Here is a 19236-nt window from a genome sequence, read left to right as displayed (position 1 = left end):
AGCAAACACTAAAGGCTAATTCAATACAAAAACCTCAAATAAATAAATAAGTAAATAAAGTGCTGCGCAATTCATATGAGTCCATAAAATAGTGGTAAAAACACAATTGGTGTTGGTGCAGATACACAAACAAAATGAAGTGCAGGTGACACACACAGGAAACGGATCTCTAATCAGGTGTCAATGATCCCTCCACCGCAAATCCAGGCAAACACTCCAAACAAAGCCGCTCCAGGATGCGTCACAGTCAGCATAATAAGGCGTATGGAAAGAGAATAACAAAGCGATCTAAAGTAATACCGAACGATGGCTGCGGGTCATGTCATGCAAGCACCTGACCCCCGTACCCTGCCCCACGCTGATGAAGTGCCGCCCACGGACGTAACGCGTATGGAGGTCAAGTGCTTGCATGACGTCACCCGCAGCCATCTCGTTCGGTATTACTTTCGTTTGTCTGCCGGCACTCAGATCTGAGTGCCGCTATATGTAAGTGCAATACTTCGTTTTCTTTACTTAATAAAAGTTTGTATATACAGAGAGCATTAGATCACTTTGTTATTCTCTTTTCATACGCCTTATTATGCTGACTGTGACGCACCCTGGAGCGGCTTTGTTTGGAGTGTTTGCCTGGATTGCTGTGTCAGTTACACTGACTCTCGCTATGTGACCTGCCTCAGGTCGAATCTTTGAGGTGAGAGGCCATCTGTTTGCGGTGGAGGGATCACTGACACCTGATTAGATATCCGTTTCCTGTGTGTGTCACCTGCACTTCATTTTGTTCGTGTATCTGCACCAACACCAATTGTGTTTTTACCACTATTTTATGGACTCATATGAATTGCGCAGCACTTTATTTACTTGTGTTTCTGGATGCACACAGGTCAACTCATGAGTGAGTTCTCACATTTGCCCCATATCAAGTCATTTGCTATGGGGGCAGACACAGAAGAAAAGGAGCAGACAGAAGAGGAGGTTTGGTGCCACAATATCATGAGTATGAGGTGAGTATACCATTTTCATTATTTCATTAAAAAAGAAAATTACCCTTACAACCGCTTTAACAGGAAAGGGAAGAAACCTAGCCTTCAAACTATAGGCAATGGAGGAGTGAGAGGCAGGGAGACCTTTACGGGAACCTTCAGGAATCACAAAGAGGGAATCAGACTTTCAAAAAGCGGGCATAGCTGAGAGCAGAACATCCAGACAGTGGAAAGAAATTTCCCTAGGATGTTTTGGATCACAACATAAGAAAGAAAGGACATTATTTTGATTAATAACTGGCCGACTGCCCACAGTACTTTTACTGCAGGCGGGTGGCACAGGTAGGGTTGATCATGTACATGGACACAGCGGCTTGCGGATCCCATTACCCGGTTCGCTATGCGATCACATGATCAGTGTCAACAAAGCTGTTATGAATGAATTCATTCAGAACAGCTGTGTTTCCTATGCTGTATTTGTATAAAATAATAATTGAAGCGCTTAACTCTATAATCAGTAAAAAATTAAGAATGCATTGCTGTGCATCCCGCACATAAAATTCACCCGTGTAAAAAACAACCAGTGTAAAAATCCAATTCTGTTCAAAGTGTTACAAAAGCTCATAAAAACTAAAAAGGGTAAACCGTGATCTTACACAAAAATAAATAAGTGAAGATGCTCAAACGTGTATATAAAGAACTAATCTTCCATCATAAAAATATAAATAATGAAAATTAGTAAGCTAAATGTGTACGTGATGTGATTAAACAAGAAGAAAGAGGCGATAAAAACAATAAAAAGGACTGATATATATTATGTCCCAACAATTGTGGTTCTTGATTGATTAATTGGAGTGTCAGCTTGTCATTTAAACAATTCTTCCATCCACCTCCATTCTCATCAAGGACAGCTTACCACACCGTTGATTATATGTAAATCAAAGAAATGAACAAGGAAAAAAAATCATTGCGCAATGAACTCCATGTAGTACACCAGCAAAAACACACTCAGAGGTTCACTCACGTGCGCCCAGTGGTTATAAAAGCATATGGAACAAGCATTAGCAGTCAGCCGCTGTGAACGAGAGAAAGGATCGCTGCAGTGCACCGCTCTGTGTCAGCCTGCAGAGTGCGTCCTTGGCTCCTCCATGCTATATTTTAACCATCACAGCGCTTTGTATTTTTTCATATTTTATGCTGTATTTGGCCTACAGCTATTATATGGTACCTGGGCCAATTACTGCACCCTGTACCATGTGATTAGCTGTAACCAATCACAGATCTGTAGTGATCATAGCTGTCATGAATGTGTAGCAAGGTCCCGGGCCTCCAGAAGCCTAATGGTGACCTCAAGAGTTAGGGAGAGCTGGCATCCTTCCTTGTAGAGTGGGTCAACAGGCATGGTGGATGTAATGCATGAATGCGAGCAAGAGATTTATTGTCCCTAACAAGAACTGTGGGAGAGCAGGTTAGGGCCAGGACACCCTTGAGTAGATGCAATGATAATCGACAGACTCCGAGACTCTAAAGGTAGACAGCTATACAGGGAAAGGCCTCCTGCCAGATGCCACATCTGTATAGGTAGGACCGCTGTCTCCTACAGTATGGCAACTGAACTTGTAACAGTCACTAAAGGTATGTGCACATAACTCTGGTAACGCAGAATAGTTCTCTTATCTCACAGTATCCCACTATAGATCCTCACTCCCTGAGCTCCCAGTCTCTCACTAGACTTCCAGATCCAATCGTCACTGAATCTCCTGAGCTCTTCCACAGCTATCCCACTGTACACTCCTCAAGCGTCACCCCCGCTAACCTGCTGGGTCCCTAGCTTTGCACTCGCTGAAGCTTTACCACTTCTTCACCGTCCCCGGCTGGTGAGAAGACTGCTCTGGTACTTGCTCAAGCTTACTCACAATGGTCTCTGGTAACAAGGTGGATGGTCCCTTAGTGGCAACTGCTTCCCTTTTACCTCCGACCACAACTGGAAACTTCGCAGCTAGGCTAGACTCCAATCCTGCAGTCCCAACCCTACGCTGCATCTCCTGCTCCCGAATAGGCCTCAGGCAGCCTAGCAGACAGGTGTCCCCGGGATAGGCCTCAGGCTTCCGGCCTAGCAGCCCAGGGCGACATAACACATGTCCACCCAGACAGCCGTCCAGGTAGCACAGAGCCCCGATCATCTGACTCCACCCCAATAAATAGGCTCTCCCAGCAGGCCAAGGGACTAAAGAAACCCATGCCAATTGGCCAAGAAGCCTATCCATTTATAATATGACCTTGCAGAGCCCTTGTCAACCTAATGTCACCAGCCACCGTGCCACCTATTGACAGAAGAGAAAAGGTGCTGCAATTCCAGAATTAGAGAGGAATCAGTGGACCTACTAACAACTGACCAGCACAATTACTACATGGCAAACTAAATCTGTTAGCAACCCTGCCTAAACACCTAGGTGCTACAAATGTAACCCAATGATCTTCATTGTAACAGCAAACAAAAGTGTAAAAAAAAAAAAATCCCTTATCACCCCCTCAGAGTAGTTCAGTGTTACTATGCTGATACTGAACTATAATGAAAATATGAAAAAAAAATAGTAATAAATGCCCAAAAAAATGTTAAATAATGAAGAAATGTTTAAAAAAGGGATACATTTCTTTTAACATACTATCACCAGTGTCCCTGATCACCGCCACATTAGTCATATGATGACACTGTACTGTACTGGTGACAGTATGTAGAAAAAAATTGTGAAATAAATAAGTTCTAATAAATACATTTTCTGTCGATAATAAAGATGTTATACTTACCTGCTCTTTGCAATTGCATTGCACAGAGCGGCCCCAAACCTCCTCTTCTCAGGTCCCCTGCTGGTGGTCTCAGCTCCTCTTCTTCTCAGTGTGCTACCATGGGAAGCTGCTAACTATGGGGGTGCACTAGCAGGCTTGATCCAGCACTGTGCCTGAGTGGGGGCGGGACAGAGCCATGCTGTGTGTCTATAGATGCACACAGCCTGGCTCAGCCCCGCCCCCACTCGGTCACACTGCTGTTTTAAGATAGGACTGCATTAGGGTAAAAAATAAAAAATGTCCTGCCTTTGGAACCACTTCAATTAGAAATTGAGAGGCCAAAGTTTTCTAAAACAGACCAAGACTGAGATTTGTTCGTAAATGGTACTCAAGGCCTACTGGAACAGCTGGAGGAAACATGGCTTGAACTACAGAATGGGGAGAGTGAGAAGAGATTGTAGGCACAGTGGCAAAGGGAACATCTAATAATTTTTGTTTATGATCCCAGACCTGGATGATTGGCTTGAAAAAAGTACAGATTACTGCATTAGGAAGCACCCTGCGATTCAGGGGGAGGTTTGGGTTTTTGAGGTAATGAATGCCACCTTGCTTCATGCTATACCCTAAATATAAGTCTACCACAAAACACTGTCAAAAGTGTGGGTTAAGCCTTTAGGGAACAAGAAGAGCTCACAATGCAGTTGATTGTTTCAGTAAAGATGAGCCAAGCCAGCACTTGACATGTGATATTGGAGTGTGGAGCGTGATGAAGCATGTGAAATATTTGACAGGGAGAGCTCATGGCTTATGAAGAAATTATGACATTATCAATCAATACATGAATCAAATCAATATTTATTGACATATAATTTTATGAAAAAAATCTGTGATCTTTGATCAGCTTTAGTTGGAGTGTCTGTAGCCTGATCTGTAAGTGGCATAGAAGCCTAAAGAACTGGGCCATTTAAATGAACATTAGGCAAAAATCAACTACTAACGTTACCTCTCTCATATATAGGTATCGATTTTCCATCTTATGACATCACTGAAAATCTCTGTAGACTATACAGAAATGATCACCTGAAGAAACCGTCTACTGAGTCCCATATAGTTTGTACTTCTGGAGATAAAGAGAATCATCAAGATTTTACTGCAGCTTTTAGGTAATGGAAATAAAACCAGCAGTAAAAGTTTATGAACCTTCCTATGCAGTGGCTAAGCCATTACACTTTCACTACATCTTACTATTCAAACCTAAACTGGATATTGTGTATCTTCAGAAGGGAAAATTATATATTTCAGCATCACAATAATGGTTAGCGCATACAGTATGCGAGGAATGCCTGAGACTGACAGAACAGATGGGATAATATTATATTATCTGCTAGAAAATCATTTAGAATTAATGTTTAAACGTGAAAGAGAACTATTTTTTTCCCAAGGTCATGCATAAAATGCAGTGGCGGTGCATCCATTAAGGGCGCATGGGCGCCGCCCCCTCTCTCCAGCCACCCCCCATATGAATAATGGATAGATTCATGCATAGCATGAATCTATCCATGGCTGCCGTCACCCCCTATTCAGGCGCCTGGACCCTTTTCAGACACCGGGCGCCTGAATTCCAGCGGCAGGGGTGTATTTTTGAAACACCTAATTAGAGCCATAGACTTTAATAGGCTTCAAAAAAGGTGAACTGCGAGCGCAGAGCATTGCGCTTGCAGTTCACCCAGGTGTGTTAGAGCAGCAAATAAATATTCGCTGTTCTAACACTGAACTGCCTCTCCGCCAATCAGGAAGCATAGGTGTGTTACCCATCACCTGATTATCTGAAACGAGAGGCACTGTGATTTGATGCCTATCAGGAGGAGGGGAGGAGACGCATAGAGGACACAGCTCGCCACCATCATCCGCTGCCCCACCGAGATAGGGTAAGTGCCAGGCAGATGGCGAGCCCATCAACATTTGATGGGCACAGTGGCGGCATTTGATGGGCAGAGTGGGTGCGTTTGATGGGCAGAGTGGGTGCGTTTGATGGGCAGAGTGGGTGCGTTTGATGGGCACAGTGGCTGCATTTGATGGGCACAGTGGCTGCATTTGATGGGCACAGTGGCTGCGTTTGATGGTACAGTGGCTGTGTTTGATTGGCACAGTGGCTGCATCTGATGGGGCACAGTGGCTGCATCTGATGGGGCACAGTGGCTGCGTTTGATGGCACAGTGAGGCTGCAATTGATGGTTTTTTTTCAGAATTTTTTAGTTTGTTTGCACCCCCCCAAAAGTTATGAGCACCAGCCGCCACTGATAAAATCTACATGTAACAGGGAAGAGTTTTGTGTTTGGGTGTTGAGCAATTATTCCAACTCCATTTTTTTTGTTAAGAAACAAATCATATTTTAATACACTTATAAAGCCTACTGTAATGCAAACATTTGTCCATTGGTTTTAGGTGTCTAGTGGAAATGGGAGGTGTGGCTGTTGCAAAGCATAGTACTGTATTTGAGAACACAGACGGTAAGTGATAATTCTTTGGCTACTCTATATATGTAATATGGTGCAGACACTTTATTACATGAGTTGAGGTCAACCTTGTTATTATGTTGACCACCTTTACAGTGGAGTATGCACAAACACACAGACTAAAGTTGTTTGCTTCGTCCTCCTCTTCTTGGTGACCTTCATTAATTTCAGCACATCAAGCGTGGATGAGATCATGACCATTTCTTCAATAAAACTGTCTATCCATCTAAAATTAGACCCAATCACCCAATCACTATAACATGAGAATATATTTTTGAATCCGCAGCTTTCATTAAAATGCTATATGGTGATCCAACCATGAAGGCTGCACAAAGGCTGCAAATGATCAGCAGCACTGAGATACAACAAAGGATGACAAAATTATTTTATTGACAAAAATGGCAATGCTTTAGTATACACAGGTGTTGATTTACTAAAACTGAAGAGGGCAAAATCTGGTGCAGCTGTGTATAGTAGCCAATAAGCTTCTAGATTCAGCTTTGACAACAAATCTGGAAGCTGATTGGCTTCTATGCACAGCTACACCATATTTTGTACTCTTTAATTTCAGTAAATCAACCCCACAGTGCTACAGCAAACTGAATGTCATTAAAGTGGACCTTCAATCATTTTTTCAACTTTCCATCTATTGATAACTATGCCCTTGTTGTTTTAACTTTGGAGAGTAAAATATTTTTTTTCTGCCAGTAAATACCTTATACAGCCAACTTCCTGTTTCTTGTCTGGTAAAAAGCCTAGGCTTATGACATCATGTACAGCTCTCTCTCTCAACCTTGTGAGAGTTTGCCAGGAAGGGAAGGGGGATGAGTCATAAGAGGGCCAATGAGAGCTGCAGGGCTGCAGAGCTGGAGGTGTGTGTCTGTGTAAATTCAGGAAGTGAACAGGCAGCAGCTTCAGCTGCCCACAGTTAAAAGTGTTGCAGCCAGACTTAGTGGAGATAGATTTCTGCAGCATATTTGGCAAGTACAGAATCACAGTATATATAAAATAATATGCAAAGTAGTTGGAGGGAAGCTTCAGAATGGCAAAGATATTTTTATTACAAAGTATGTGAGCAGACTGCAGTTCCTCTTTAAGTTAGGGTATATATCTACTTCCCGGTATCCCTGGCCTTTATATGCTAATGATATTCCTACTATTCAGGTAATAACCTTGAAGACTGGGCAAAAGACCTGAAATGTGATGATTTTGAGCTGTTGTGTGCTGATGGCTCACGTGTCCCTGTCAGTGAATACAAGAAGTGCAATATTGCGGAGCTCCCACCCGGCATTGTCTTCACTCTGCCTCAAAAGAAGCACATTGTTGGAGGAATTCTGAAAAATCAACAGGTAGGAATATGCTATGACAAGCTTCGGGCTAGATTTATCAAAGCTGGTGTCTGCTGTATCCAATCAGGAATCAGCTTAATTTTTTTGCCCTGCACTAGGAAATTATGAAAACTGTCAACAGTGTTTAGCAATCCCAATTGTCTTTAGTTTATTAAAATGTACAGCAGTGGTTTCCGTGGTCCCACTCTGCCCCATAACCTCATGCATGCAGTGCCCTCTGCCCCCCCCCCCCAGTGCCCCTGCAAAGCCTCCAGCTTCCTGAAGAGACTGCCAGATCCCTTCAGAAATCCCAGCCCCCATAGTTGACCCCAGCTCTCTCTAGAAATCTTATCTCCTATAAGGCCACCAAGTCTACTACAGAGTCCCCTTTTATGAGTATAATGTTTTTACTGTTGAAGAGAAGAAGGTTTTGTTATGCCAACTTCTTGTCCGCCTGAACTTCGAAGGACTTTTCGTCGGAGTTCCGACGGAGTTCCAACGAATTGGACTTGCCTACACACGATCACACCAAAATCTGATCGTTTGGAACGTGATGATGTACGACCGGACTAAAATAAGGAATTTCATAGCCAGTAGCCAATAGCTGCCCTAGCGTCGGTTTTAGTCCGTCGGACTTGCATACAGACAAACTGATTTTTCGACCGGACTCGAGTCCGTCGGAAAGATTTAAAACATGTTCCAAATCTAAAGTCCGTCTGATTTTTCTACATCAAAGGTCCGATGAAGCCCACACATGATCGGATTGTCCGGCGGATTCATTCCGTCGGACCTTTGCTGTCGAAAAGTCTGGTCGTGTGTACACGGCATTAGAATGTACTGGGCCCTGGTCTTAATAAGGTAGAAAAACACTATTTTCAGTGATTAGAATTAAGGCAGCTTTTCACATATTACTGAACAGTTGAAGCTCAGTAGTTAAGTAGATAAGACAGTAGTTTATGAATACTCTTTTTTTTAAAACCAAACAAAAATATGTATAAGGGACCATAGATGACTGGGGTCCTTTGAGCCTTATATTGACCTGTGTATTTGGTATTTAGTAATATTTGGCATAGACTTTTAGGAATGACTATGACTGATCTTTCCTAATTTTAATACATAGAAAACACTACTAGTATTAATTATTACTACTGCTACTATTATATTATGTTTTGATTTAGACACTAACCTGGTTTTACTCTTAGTTCAGTGCCAGACTTTTATGTGTTGCATATCCATAGGATTAATGGGATCAAAAGATGTTTATTTTAAATTATACTGTCTTTATATTTATATGCTCACTTTCACATATTGTTGTGTCTCTGCAGTCATTGTATGGAAGAAATGCATTCCAAAGGTACATATTTCAGATGTTTGAGTCCACAGGAGGCCATGATCTCCTCTTCAGCGATGACACAAAATGCTTGGTGGAAATCGGGCAGAAAATCACACTAAAGGAATATCTTGGAGAAAAATATCCTGCTGTATTACGCATTTGATCAGTAAATTCCCAAACTTTAAGAATCTGCATACCACCATCACAACCATCTCATTCATTAAGAGCCAGCTGTAAAGCTAAAAACTACCCATCACACAGCTACAGCTATCCAAGAGTTATATTAGATGTCATTGCAAAGTCTTGACTAATGACTTGCCCACAATCTCTCACTTTCCTCTGCCTACATAAGGATTCTTCAATAACTTTCATTCTCATTCCAACACATTGCAGCAAACTCATTTAGCATGATGCCTATATCAGAATGCTCCATCTTGTGCCTGCCAGTAGTAGCCAGTGTTTGAGTGTGCATATCTACCCAAAATCTTTAAGGCACAAAAATTCTCAGCCCTGCAATGTACCAACTACAATGATGTATCACTGCTGGTACATGTCTCTCAATGTAATAAATTACAAAAAAACATAGTGGTAGTGTTAGAATGTGAGAGCTAAGAGGAAAAAAATTAATTGCCACTCAATAGCTCCCGCACTAAAATTACAAATGGTGGTTGGCCATGGATTTGTAGATGCCATGCTTGTAAAACAGACAAAATAAAAAATCCAAAATCTTAAACCTTTTTTTTTAACTTTTGCCTCCCTGCTAATTTTCAAATAGTGGTCAAATCACTTTACAGACTTCATAAACTTATTTAACTGCTCCCAAATAATATGTTACAGACAGCTTAGAAAACCCATCCTGTATCCATTTTTCATTTTATAGAAAAACAACATTGTTTAAGCATTATATTACTATTTTATTTTCTTTATTGTCAGGTAAACTGCACATAAAAGACTAATGCCCTGTACACACTATTAGACATTGATCGGACATTCCGACAACAAAATCCATGGATTTTTTCCGACGGATGTTGGCTCAAACTTGTCTTGCATACACACGGTTGCACAAAGTTGTCGGAAAATCCAATCGTTCTGAACGCGTGACGTAAAACACATACGTCGGGACTATAAACGGGGCAGTAGCCAATAGCTTTCGTCTCTTAATTTATTCTGAGAATGCGTGGGACTTTGTGCGTCGGATTTGTGTACACACGATCGGAATTTAAGCGATCGGATTTTGTTGTCGGAAAATTTTATATCCTGCTCTCAAACTTTGTGTGTCGGAAATTCCGACGGAAAAAGTCCGATGAAGCCCACACATGATCGGAAATTTCCAACAACACAATCCGATCGCACTTTTTCCGTCGGAAAATCCGACCGTGTGTACAGGGCATAACACTAACAAAAATTATAGTGTCCATCTATAATTTAAAACATAGGGAAAACCTGTCTAAAAAAAAAAACTGGCACCTGTGTGCCTTATGTCATATTGTACTAGTATGCACCACATATTAGCACATTATGGCAGATGTGGCTGCCAAACGATCCCATCTAGCACTGCGGTGTCAGTGTTCTCAACTTTTTACGGTGCTTCCATTTTCTCCTGGTCTTCCTTCCAGGTTCAGACTCTGCGATCACTTGACTGACCATGCAACATTGATGTCACTACTGCAAATGTGCATGGGAGTCACAACATCAGGGCACAGAGTGGTGGTGTAAATGTACACTGAGCTGTACATGCACGACTTAATGTACTGTACATTAGCACTGACAAGCAAGGAGAAGCACTTTTTTTAAAGTTCCACTTTAAAATAAAGGAAAATTGTAATGCTGAACTCCAGCTAAAACTTCATTTTGTTTTGGATAGATTTGTCAAAGACAAAACAGAAATACATTTTTAGTAGCATGAGGGTTTATTCAACCAATAAAAGGGAAAAATATACAATCCTATATACACAATCCCATAGGGTGAGTCAGACAATGTTTTAAGTGATGTCTGCATCTTCTTATCCCAGTGAAAACTGTGCTCAACATTTCATGTATTGTGCTGGTTTTACAGAGACAGGAATCAAGAAAAAAAATTCCACAATGGGATCACAGAGAGAAACATAAAAAAATGGTGGAAATGTTAACCAATATTTTATTTAATGGTATTTGATGTACTCCAATCCATTATATGCAGCTTCTTATGGTGTTCACATTGGAAACTATTGAATGCATAACCCAAATGCATATTATATATATGCCTGTAATTACAGGAGTAACATACTGTTTTTGCTTCTCAGTCTGCAGTTTTTTTAGTTTCTTAATTCATGTGAATCCTCACCGAACACTTTAAATTAAATAAATTAATGAAGACTAAAACTCTCTGATGAATGCTGCCTTTGATGGCACTGAGCAGTCTGGTAAATGTCATTCCTGAGACATGGATAGACAGAATAAATAGTGAATTGCATTCATATAAAGCTCATCCACCTTTTCTCAGATATGATTTCATACTTTACCGTACAATCAAATATAATCTTGGTTTTATGTACTTTATGTGTCACAAAAAATGTAGGTGTCAAAACCAAAGTCCTCATTAAATTATTTTTAAGAAGGTGTAGAAGGTTAAAATGGATCTCTGGGTTTTAATTCTTATGTAGACTCTAACAATGAACTTATTTGCTGCCTTTTGGTCTGTTAAATATGCTATTGACGGTGTATTGTTATATCTGTTTGATAAGTGCAAAAATACCTGTTGATTTTGTCAGAAAGTGGATAACTTTTATGTGTTGCATATCCATAGGATTAATGGGATCAAAAGATGTTTATTTTAAATTATACTGTCTTTATATTTATATGCTCACTTTCACATATTGTTGTGTCTCTGCAGTCATTGTATGGAAGAAATGCATTCCAAAGGTACATATTTCAGATGTTTGAGTCCACAGGAGGCCATGATCTCCTCTTCAGCGATGACACAAAATGCTTGGTGGAAATCGGGCAGAAAATCACACTAAAGGAATATCTTGGAGAAAAATATCCTGCTGTATTACGCATTTGATCAGTAAATTCCCAAACTTTAAGAATCTGCATACCACCATCACAACCATCTCATTCATTAAGAGCCAGCTGTAAAGCTAAAAACTACCCATCACACAGCTACAGCTATCCAAGAGTTATATTAGATGTCATTGCAAAGTCTTGACTAATGACTTGCCCACAATCTCTCACTTTCCTCTGCCTACATAAGGATTCTTCAATAACTTTCATTCTCATTCCAACACATTGCAGCAAACTCATTTAGCATGATGCCTATATCAGAATGCTCCATCTTGTGCCTGCCAGTAGTAGCCAGTGTTTGAGTGTGCATATCTACCCAAAATCTTTAAGGCACAAAAATTCTCAGCCCTGCAATGTACCAACTACAATGATGTATCACTGCTGGTACATGTCTCTCAATGTAATAAATTACAAAAAAACATAGTGGTAGTGTTAGAATGTGAGAGCTAAGAGGAAAAAAATTAATTGCCACTCAATAGCTCCCGCACTAAAATTACAAATGGTGGTTGGCCATGGATTTGTAGATGCCATGCTTGTAAAACAGACAAAATAAAAAATCCAAAATCTTAAACCTTTTTTTTTAACTTTTGCCTCCCTGCTAATTTTCAAATAGTGGTCAAATCACTTTACAGACTTCATAAACTTATTTAACTGCTCCCAAATAATATGTTACAGACAGCTTAGAAAACCCATCCTGTATCCATTTTTCATTTTATAGAAAAACAACATTGTTTAAGCATTATATTACTATTTTATTTTCTTTATTGTCAGGTAAACTGCACATAAAAGACTAATGCCCTGTACACACTATTAGACATTGATCGGACATTCCGACAACAAAATCCATGGATTTTTTCCGACGGATGTTGGCTCAAACTTGTCTTGCATACACACGGTTGCACAAAGTTGTCGGAAAATCCAATCGTTCTGAACGCGTGACGTAAAACACATACGTCGGGACTATAAACGGGGCAGTAGCCAATAGCTTTCGTCTCTTAATTTATTCTGAGAATGCGTGGGACTTTGTGCGTCGGATTTGTGTACACACGATCGGAATTTAAGCGATCGGATTTTGTTGTCGGAAAATTTTATATCCTGCTCTCAAACTTTGTGTGTCGGAAATTCCGACGGAAAAAGTCCGATGAAGCCCACACATGATCGGAAATTTCCAACAACACAATCCGATCGCACTTTTTCCGTCGGAAAATCCGACCGTGTGTACAGGGCATAACACTAACAAAAATTATAGTGTCCATCTATAATTTAAAACATAGGGAAAACCTGTCTAAAAAAAAAAACTGGCACCTGTGTGCCTTATGTCATATTGTACTAGTATGCACCACATATTAGCACATTATGGCAGATGTGGCTGCCAAACGATCCCATCTAGCACTGCGGTGTCAGTGTTCTCAACTTTTTACGGTGCTTCCATTTTCTCCTGGTCTTCCTTCCAGGTTCAGACTCTGCGATCACTTGACTGACCATGCAACATTGATGTCACTACTGCAAATGTGCATGGGAGTCACAACATCAGGGCACAGAGTGGTGGTGTAAATGTACACTGAGCTGTACATGCACGACTTAATGTACTGTACATTAGCACTGACAAGCAAGGAGAAGCACTTTTTTTAAAGTTCCACTTTAAAATAAAGGAAAATTGTAATGCTGAACTCCAGCTAAAACTTCATTTTGTTTTGGATAGATTTGTCAAAGACAAAACAGAAATACATTTTTAGTAGCATGAGGGTTTATTCAACCAATAAAAGGGAAAAATATACAATCCTATATACACAATCCCATAGGGTGAGTCAGACAATGTTTTAAGTGATGTCTGCATCTTCTTATCCCAGTGAAAACTGTGCTCAACATTTCATGTATTGTGCTGGTTTTACAGAGACAGGAATCAAGAAAAAAAATTCCACAATGGGATCACAGAGAGAAACATAAAAAAATGGTGGAAATGTTAACCAATATTTTATTTAATGGTATTTGATGTACTCCAATCCATTATATGCAGCTTCTTATGGTGTTCACATTGGAAACTATTGAATGCATAACCCAAATGCATATTATATATATGCCTGTAATTACAGGAGTAACATACTGTTTTTGCTTCTCAGTCTGCAGTTTTTTTAGTTTCTTAATTCATGTGAATCCTCACCGAACACTTTAAATTAAATAAATTAATGAAGACTAAAACTCTCTGATGAATGCTGCCTTTGATGGCACTGAGCAGTCTGGTAAATGTCATTCCTGAGACATGGATAGACAGAATAAATAGTGAATTGCATTCATATAAAGCTCATCCACCTTTTCTCAGATATGATTTCATACTTTACCGTACAATCAAATATAATCTTGGTTTTATGTACTTTATGTGTCACAAAAAATGTAGGTGTCAAAACCAAAGTCCTCATTAAATTATTTTTAAGAAGGTGTAGAAGGTTAAAATGGATCTCTGGGTTTTAATTCTTATGTAGACTCTAACAATGAACTTATTTGCTGCCTTTTGGTCTGTTAAATATGCTATTGACGGTGTATTGTTATATCTGTTTGATAAGTGCAAAAATACCTGTTGATTTTGTCAGAAAGTGGATAACTTTCTGTTCACTCTGCCTTGTGCACAAGCAGGGCCATCTTTAAGGCAGGGCAAAAGGGGCAGCTGCCCTGGGCCCTATCATTGTTGTGGGGCCCATAGCAGTTGCCTTGTACTTGCCAACTATCCCAGTTTAAATTCCCTTGTCCCTTGAAGTTTTAGTCCTGTGCTGTGTCCTGATATCTCAGTGTGAAGTGTTGCTACTAATGCTGCCCAGCTCTGCCCTATTGTTGTGTACAGATGACTCACCTGCAGACCCTGTGTTTACATGTAAATAACCATCATTCATATGTAAATAATGGCAGCAGTCATGTGTAAATAGCAGCTGCATTCATATATAAATACCTGAGGCCAACGGCATTGATATGTAAATAAAGGCAGCATTCATATGTATATCATGCTGCCCTGCAGTAAGGAGAAGATGTGCTGTGACCTATAGCAACCAATCAGTGAGCAGTAGTACTGTACAGTAATCTCTAGCAACCAACCAATAAGCAAAAATGATGTGCTGTAACCTCTAGCAAGCAGTCAGTAAGCGGCAATGACATGCTGTAACCTCTGGCAACCAATTGTAATTGCTGACTGATCTGATACAGTAGACTGATTTTAGGTCTAGCTGCTATTTATTGTATGTCTCAGAGCAGGTGGAGAGCGAAATTGCATGGGGGGGGGGGATTTTTTGCCCAGGGTCCAATCAATATTAAAGACGGCCCTGGTAACAACTATCAGTGATCTAATTAAACAGTAATCTAATTAAAGAGTAAGTTAATCAACAAACATATAACATCCCACAATAATTCGGTAAGAAGGTGAAGTGGACACAATACTAGCAGACAGACAAAAACTAAAAGTGACTCAGTTAACACAATTAACAATAGGAATGCACACCTAGGAGGCACACAATGGGAGAGACACAAACTTGTGTATTCTGTCCACTAGACAAGTCATCAGAAGACAAACAACGTTCTAGCAGTCTGATAACATGCAATTAATGTGTCTTCATAGATCTCTTGAGGGGTTTTGTTGATAAATATTTTTGTCCCAAGGAGGAAGGAGCCTCTCCAACCCAGTCTGCAGGAGGGCCACCCTATTGCCTTTCCATCCACTCCAGAATGGAATCCTCATTGTGCTTATTCAGAGAACTAATCCAAACCAAGCTCTCGGCGTTCATCACATTGTTGTCCATCATTATAGAATGATCTGCTCTCTCCATGGGCCATAATCAGTGAGTAGGAGGATTGCCCCTAGTCCTCTCCCTGTCCTGGTTGGGACTGTCAAAGAAATCGTGATTTACTAGACATCAGACATGTTATTTATCTTAAGTATGGTTTCCTCAAAAGGGGTAATGTGTCCTATCGGCTTTTTGCATCTCACAAATATAGTGGTGTTTGATATCTAACTTATTGTTAGTTTCCTATATGTTAGTGTAGCTAGGTCTTATAAAGATGTAGCACTACCCTATAGAAGCCGCTGGATAGGATGGGTCCTCTGTTCTTTGTCTTGATCTTCTCAAGAACTTCGGCCCCTCTGACACACCAGGTTGAGAGTAGTAACATACAGTATCACAGGAAATCACTAAAAGTAATACTTAGTATCCAATAGTAGTGCTTTATCAAAGAAAGCAGGCATCAAACCAATTAGTAAAGGCAAACTTAATATATATTGTCACCCAATAAAGTATGCGTCTGAGTTTCAATAAACAGTGTTAAGATACAGAATATCTGGAGTCCGGAATTATAAAGCTTCTGGAAGACTCCTGCAGAGTTCCCCTTTCTACTGAACTTTAGTAATATGCTCTCAACTTCTTAGCTATTAGGCAATGTAGCAATGTTGCAATGTTGTTGTGATAAAGGGATTGTAATGTGCTGCCAAGTGATGTCTGGACTAGTTTGGCTGTATATTGGCCCTTTTGTGGGAAAGAGCTATTATCATGAAAAGCCCCGTTTGGATGACCCCTCTTGTATAACTATAAGATTGATGAAGAATGACAATATAATCTAGAGGTCAAGATGACCATATGTAATGTAGAAATAATTAGTTAAGGATGACTTGTGCTTTGGGATCATGCCATACATAGACAAACATTATGCAATTTCTGTATAAAAGCTGAAGCTATATTTATATCGGGGCCACACCCTATTGAGCTGTTGGTCCAGTGTACACTGTATTTATCCATATGTATCATTATTATTCTAAGTAAACTCGTACTTGCAAAGAATGCTACTGGATCGTTGGTGCCTTTCATTTCCATGCATGAACATAGACGGTTAAACTTAACAGATGGTGGGGCGTGACCAGATGTGAGAGGAGGGAGAGTATGGAGTGAGAGCGTGGGGACATGTGTGTGCTCTCTCCTTTCCCCTGGAGTGAGATGGTGTTGCAGTGCATGGAGACGCCGAGCGGCTGGAGCCGCTGACTTTCAGTGGCAGGATTACGGTACGGGGAGCGCTCAGATAGATCTGGCAGGCTGATTGACAGACCAAGCCTCCGTTCGGAGGCGGGAGAGGAGGCGGTGCACAGTCTCGGATAGCTCCGGACAAACCCGTTGCTTTAAAAACAACAACAGGGAGCAGCAAGAGTATAGGCCTGACAGAGTAACCTGAAGAGATACTCTCTGATCCTAGTCTTATTCTTGAGAAAGAACCTTAATTGAAAGATGTACTCCAGGCAATGAATGTGTGTGAACTCTCATTAAAGTAATTATTTGCCCAAATGAAGGGGGTAAAGGAAGATTTGATATTGGTCAGACAAGACCTTCAAAAAACGGCAGAAAGGACAACAGCCTTGGAAGGGAGGATAAGTCAAGTAGAAGATGATATGCACCCACTAAAACATGATGTTAAAAATATGAAAGATCAGATGAGTATATATGCCTCAAAAATGGATGAGATGGAGAATAGGCTCCGAAGGGATAATGTGAGATTGTTGGGACTACCAGAAAAGAGCGAGGGGTCTGATCCTATAGAATTTTTAGAAAAATGGCTTATAGAAGTATTTGGAAAAGAGTTATTCTCGCCGCTGTTCTCAATTGAGAAAGCACAGAGAGTCCCTTTCAGAGCCCCACCATCAGCTGGATAAACAAGACCAATATTGATGAAATTCCTTAATTATAAAGATAAAGTGATACTCTTACGGAAGGCAAGAGAGGAGAGGAATATTTCCTATAAGGGAACCAAGTTTTGTTCTATTCAGACTTTTCGCCTGACCTGCAGAAGCGCAGAGCAGGCTTTACTGAGATAAAACATTATTTACAAAAATTTTGTATAAGTAGTACTGGGAGGAACACAGATTTTTGATAACCCGACTGGAGCAGCAATGTGGTTGGAGGACAACAAGGAGAAACTGCAGATAAACTGAATATGAGGGGGAAGGAAGGGAGAGGAGAAATTTGAAGGAGAAGAAAAGGAAATCTTTTGATCATTTTTGAAGAAATTATTATTTTTTCCTTCCTTTCCTCTCCTTCTCTCCCACTGGACAGAGATATAGATTGATTAATTGGGGGGAGGGGTGAGGAGGGGGACACACACACAGGAGGAATGGGGTTGGTAATGTTATCATATGGAAGAGAGGGATGCATGTTTAAAAATTCTTATAATATATATATTTTTTATGTTGATAGGAAAGGGGAGTAGGGGAGAAAGAGGAAAGTATGTTGCACTGAAAGGAAATGAGGAATATGTGGAGTGGGAATCGGTCACCATAAAGACCCTTAGGGCACACTTTGATAGGTGGAGGGGAAAGGGGGAGGTAGGAATAGAGGAATAGCTTACTCGCAAAAAGAATTGGATTGTAAATTGAAAGTTACACTATTAATGAAATTACACTTGAAAATAATATATTAGAGAAACTCACTGAGGTTACAATATACCGCACTTAGAATTAATGGTAGAAACAAACAGAAAAGATTTGAAATTCAGATGCAGGCTAAAACTTAATATTTGCTCCTGGAATGTCAGGGGAATGGGCAACCCAGTTAAAAAAGCAGCAGTGTATGCCATGCTAGATAAACATGATATAGGGCTGGCCTGTCTGCAGGAAACACACCTAACAAAGCACACGGTATCACAACTAAAGAGTAGGAGGTACCAGACACAATACCACTCAATGTATTCTTCCTATTCTAGAGGGGTTAGTGTTATGATGAGAACAGGGGTGTTTTTTTTCTTATAAACAAAAAATAATAAATGCAGCGCTAGGTGAAATATAACAGATTTTTTTGTGTATAGAGGGGTGAGTGACCACCCTAAATATATTTGTAATATGTGTATTCATCAAACATGTGTATAGTGATATTTAAAAATCGCAATAAATCGCATAGAGGCATAAATTCCAGTTGTTAGAAACAATGTCCATAGTGTGATGTAAACTCATTGACAGCAGCACTGTGATGTACATAACGAAAGAAAACCATATGTGAATTCTTAGATCAAGTGGATAATCTTCATGCATTCAGACTCCATACGGAAATGAAGGGGTAAATGCACTTACCAGAGGGGATGGACACTCTCACTGTACGGCGGGGTGTCATACATATACCTGGCCCATAGACACAGCTCAGGTCGTTGTAGCGGATAGAAGACATCCTCCTCCCATAGCGCCATGAAGAGATTGGCGAGGCTGGGGGCAAACTTAGCCCCCATAGCCACGCCCTTCT

General features: G+C 40.4%; 1 protein-coding gene across 2 annotated transcripts in view; it reads left to right on the top strand.

Moving 5' to 3' along the window:
* LOC141139452 (serotransferrin-A-like) overlaps positions 1-11557 on the top strand; it is a 32930-nt gene extending 21373 nt beyond the window's left edge. For both annotated transcript variants that reach the window (XM_073625547.1, XM_073625546.1), the window contains 4 exons: positions 4786-4930; positions 6213-6277; positions 7448-7632; positions 8937-11557. In XM_073625547.1, the coding sequence (XP_073481648.1) occupies positions 4786-4930; positions 6213-6277; positions 7448-7632; positions 8937-9107 (566 nt within the window). In that variant the 3' untranslated portion in view covers positions 9108-11557. The remainder of the gene's footprint in view (positions 1-4785; positions 4931-6212; positions 6278-7447; positions 7633-8936) is intronic.
* The last annotated feature ends 7679 nt before the right edge of the window (positions 11558-19236 follow it).

Source organism: Aquarana catesbeiana, linkage group LG04 (genome assembly GCF_042186555.1).
Source record: "Aquarana catesbeiana isolate 2022-GZ linkage group LG04, ASM4218655v1, whole genome shotgun sequence".
Lineage (NCBI taxonomy): Eukaryota > Metazoa > Chordata > Amphibia > Anura > Ranidae > Aquarana > Aquarana catesbeiana.
This window is presented reverse-complemented; position numbering and strand designations above follow the sequence as displayed.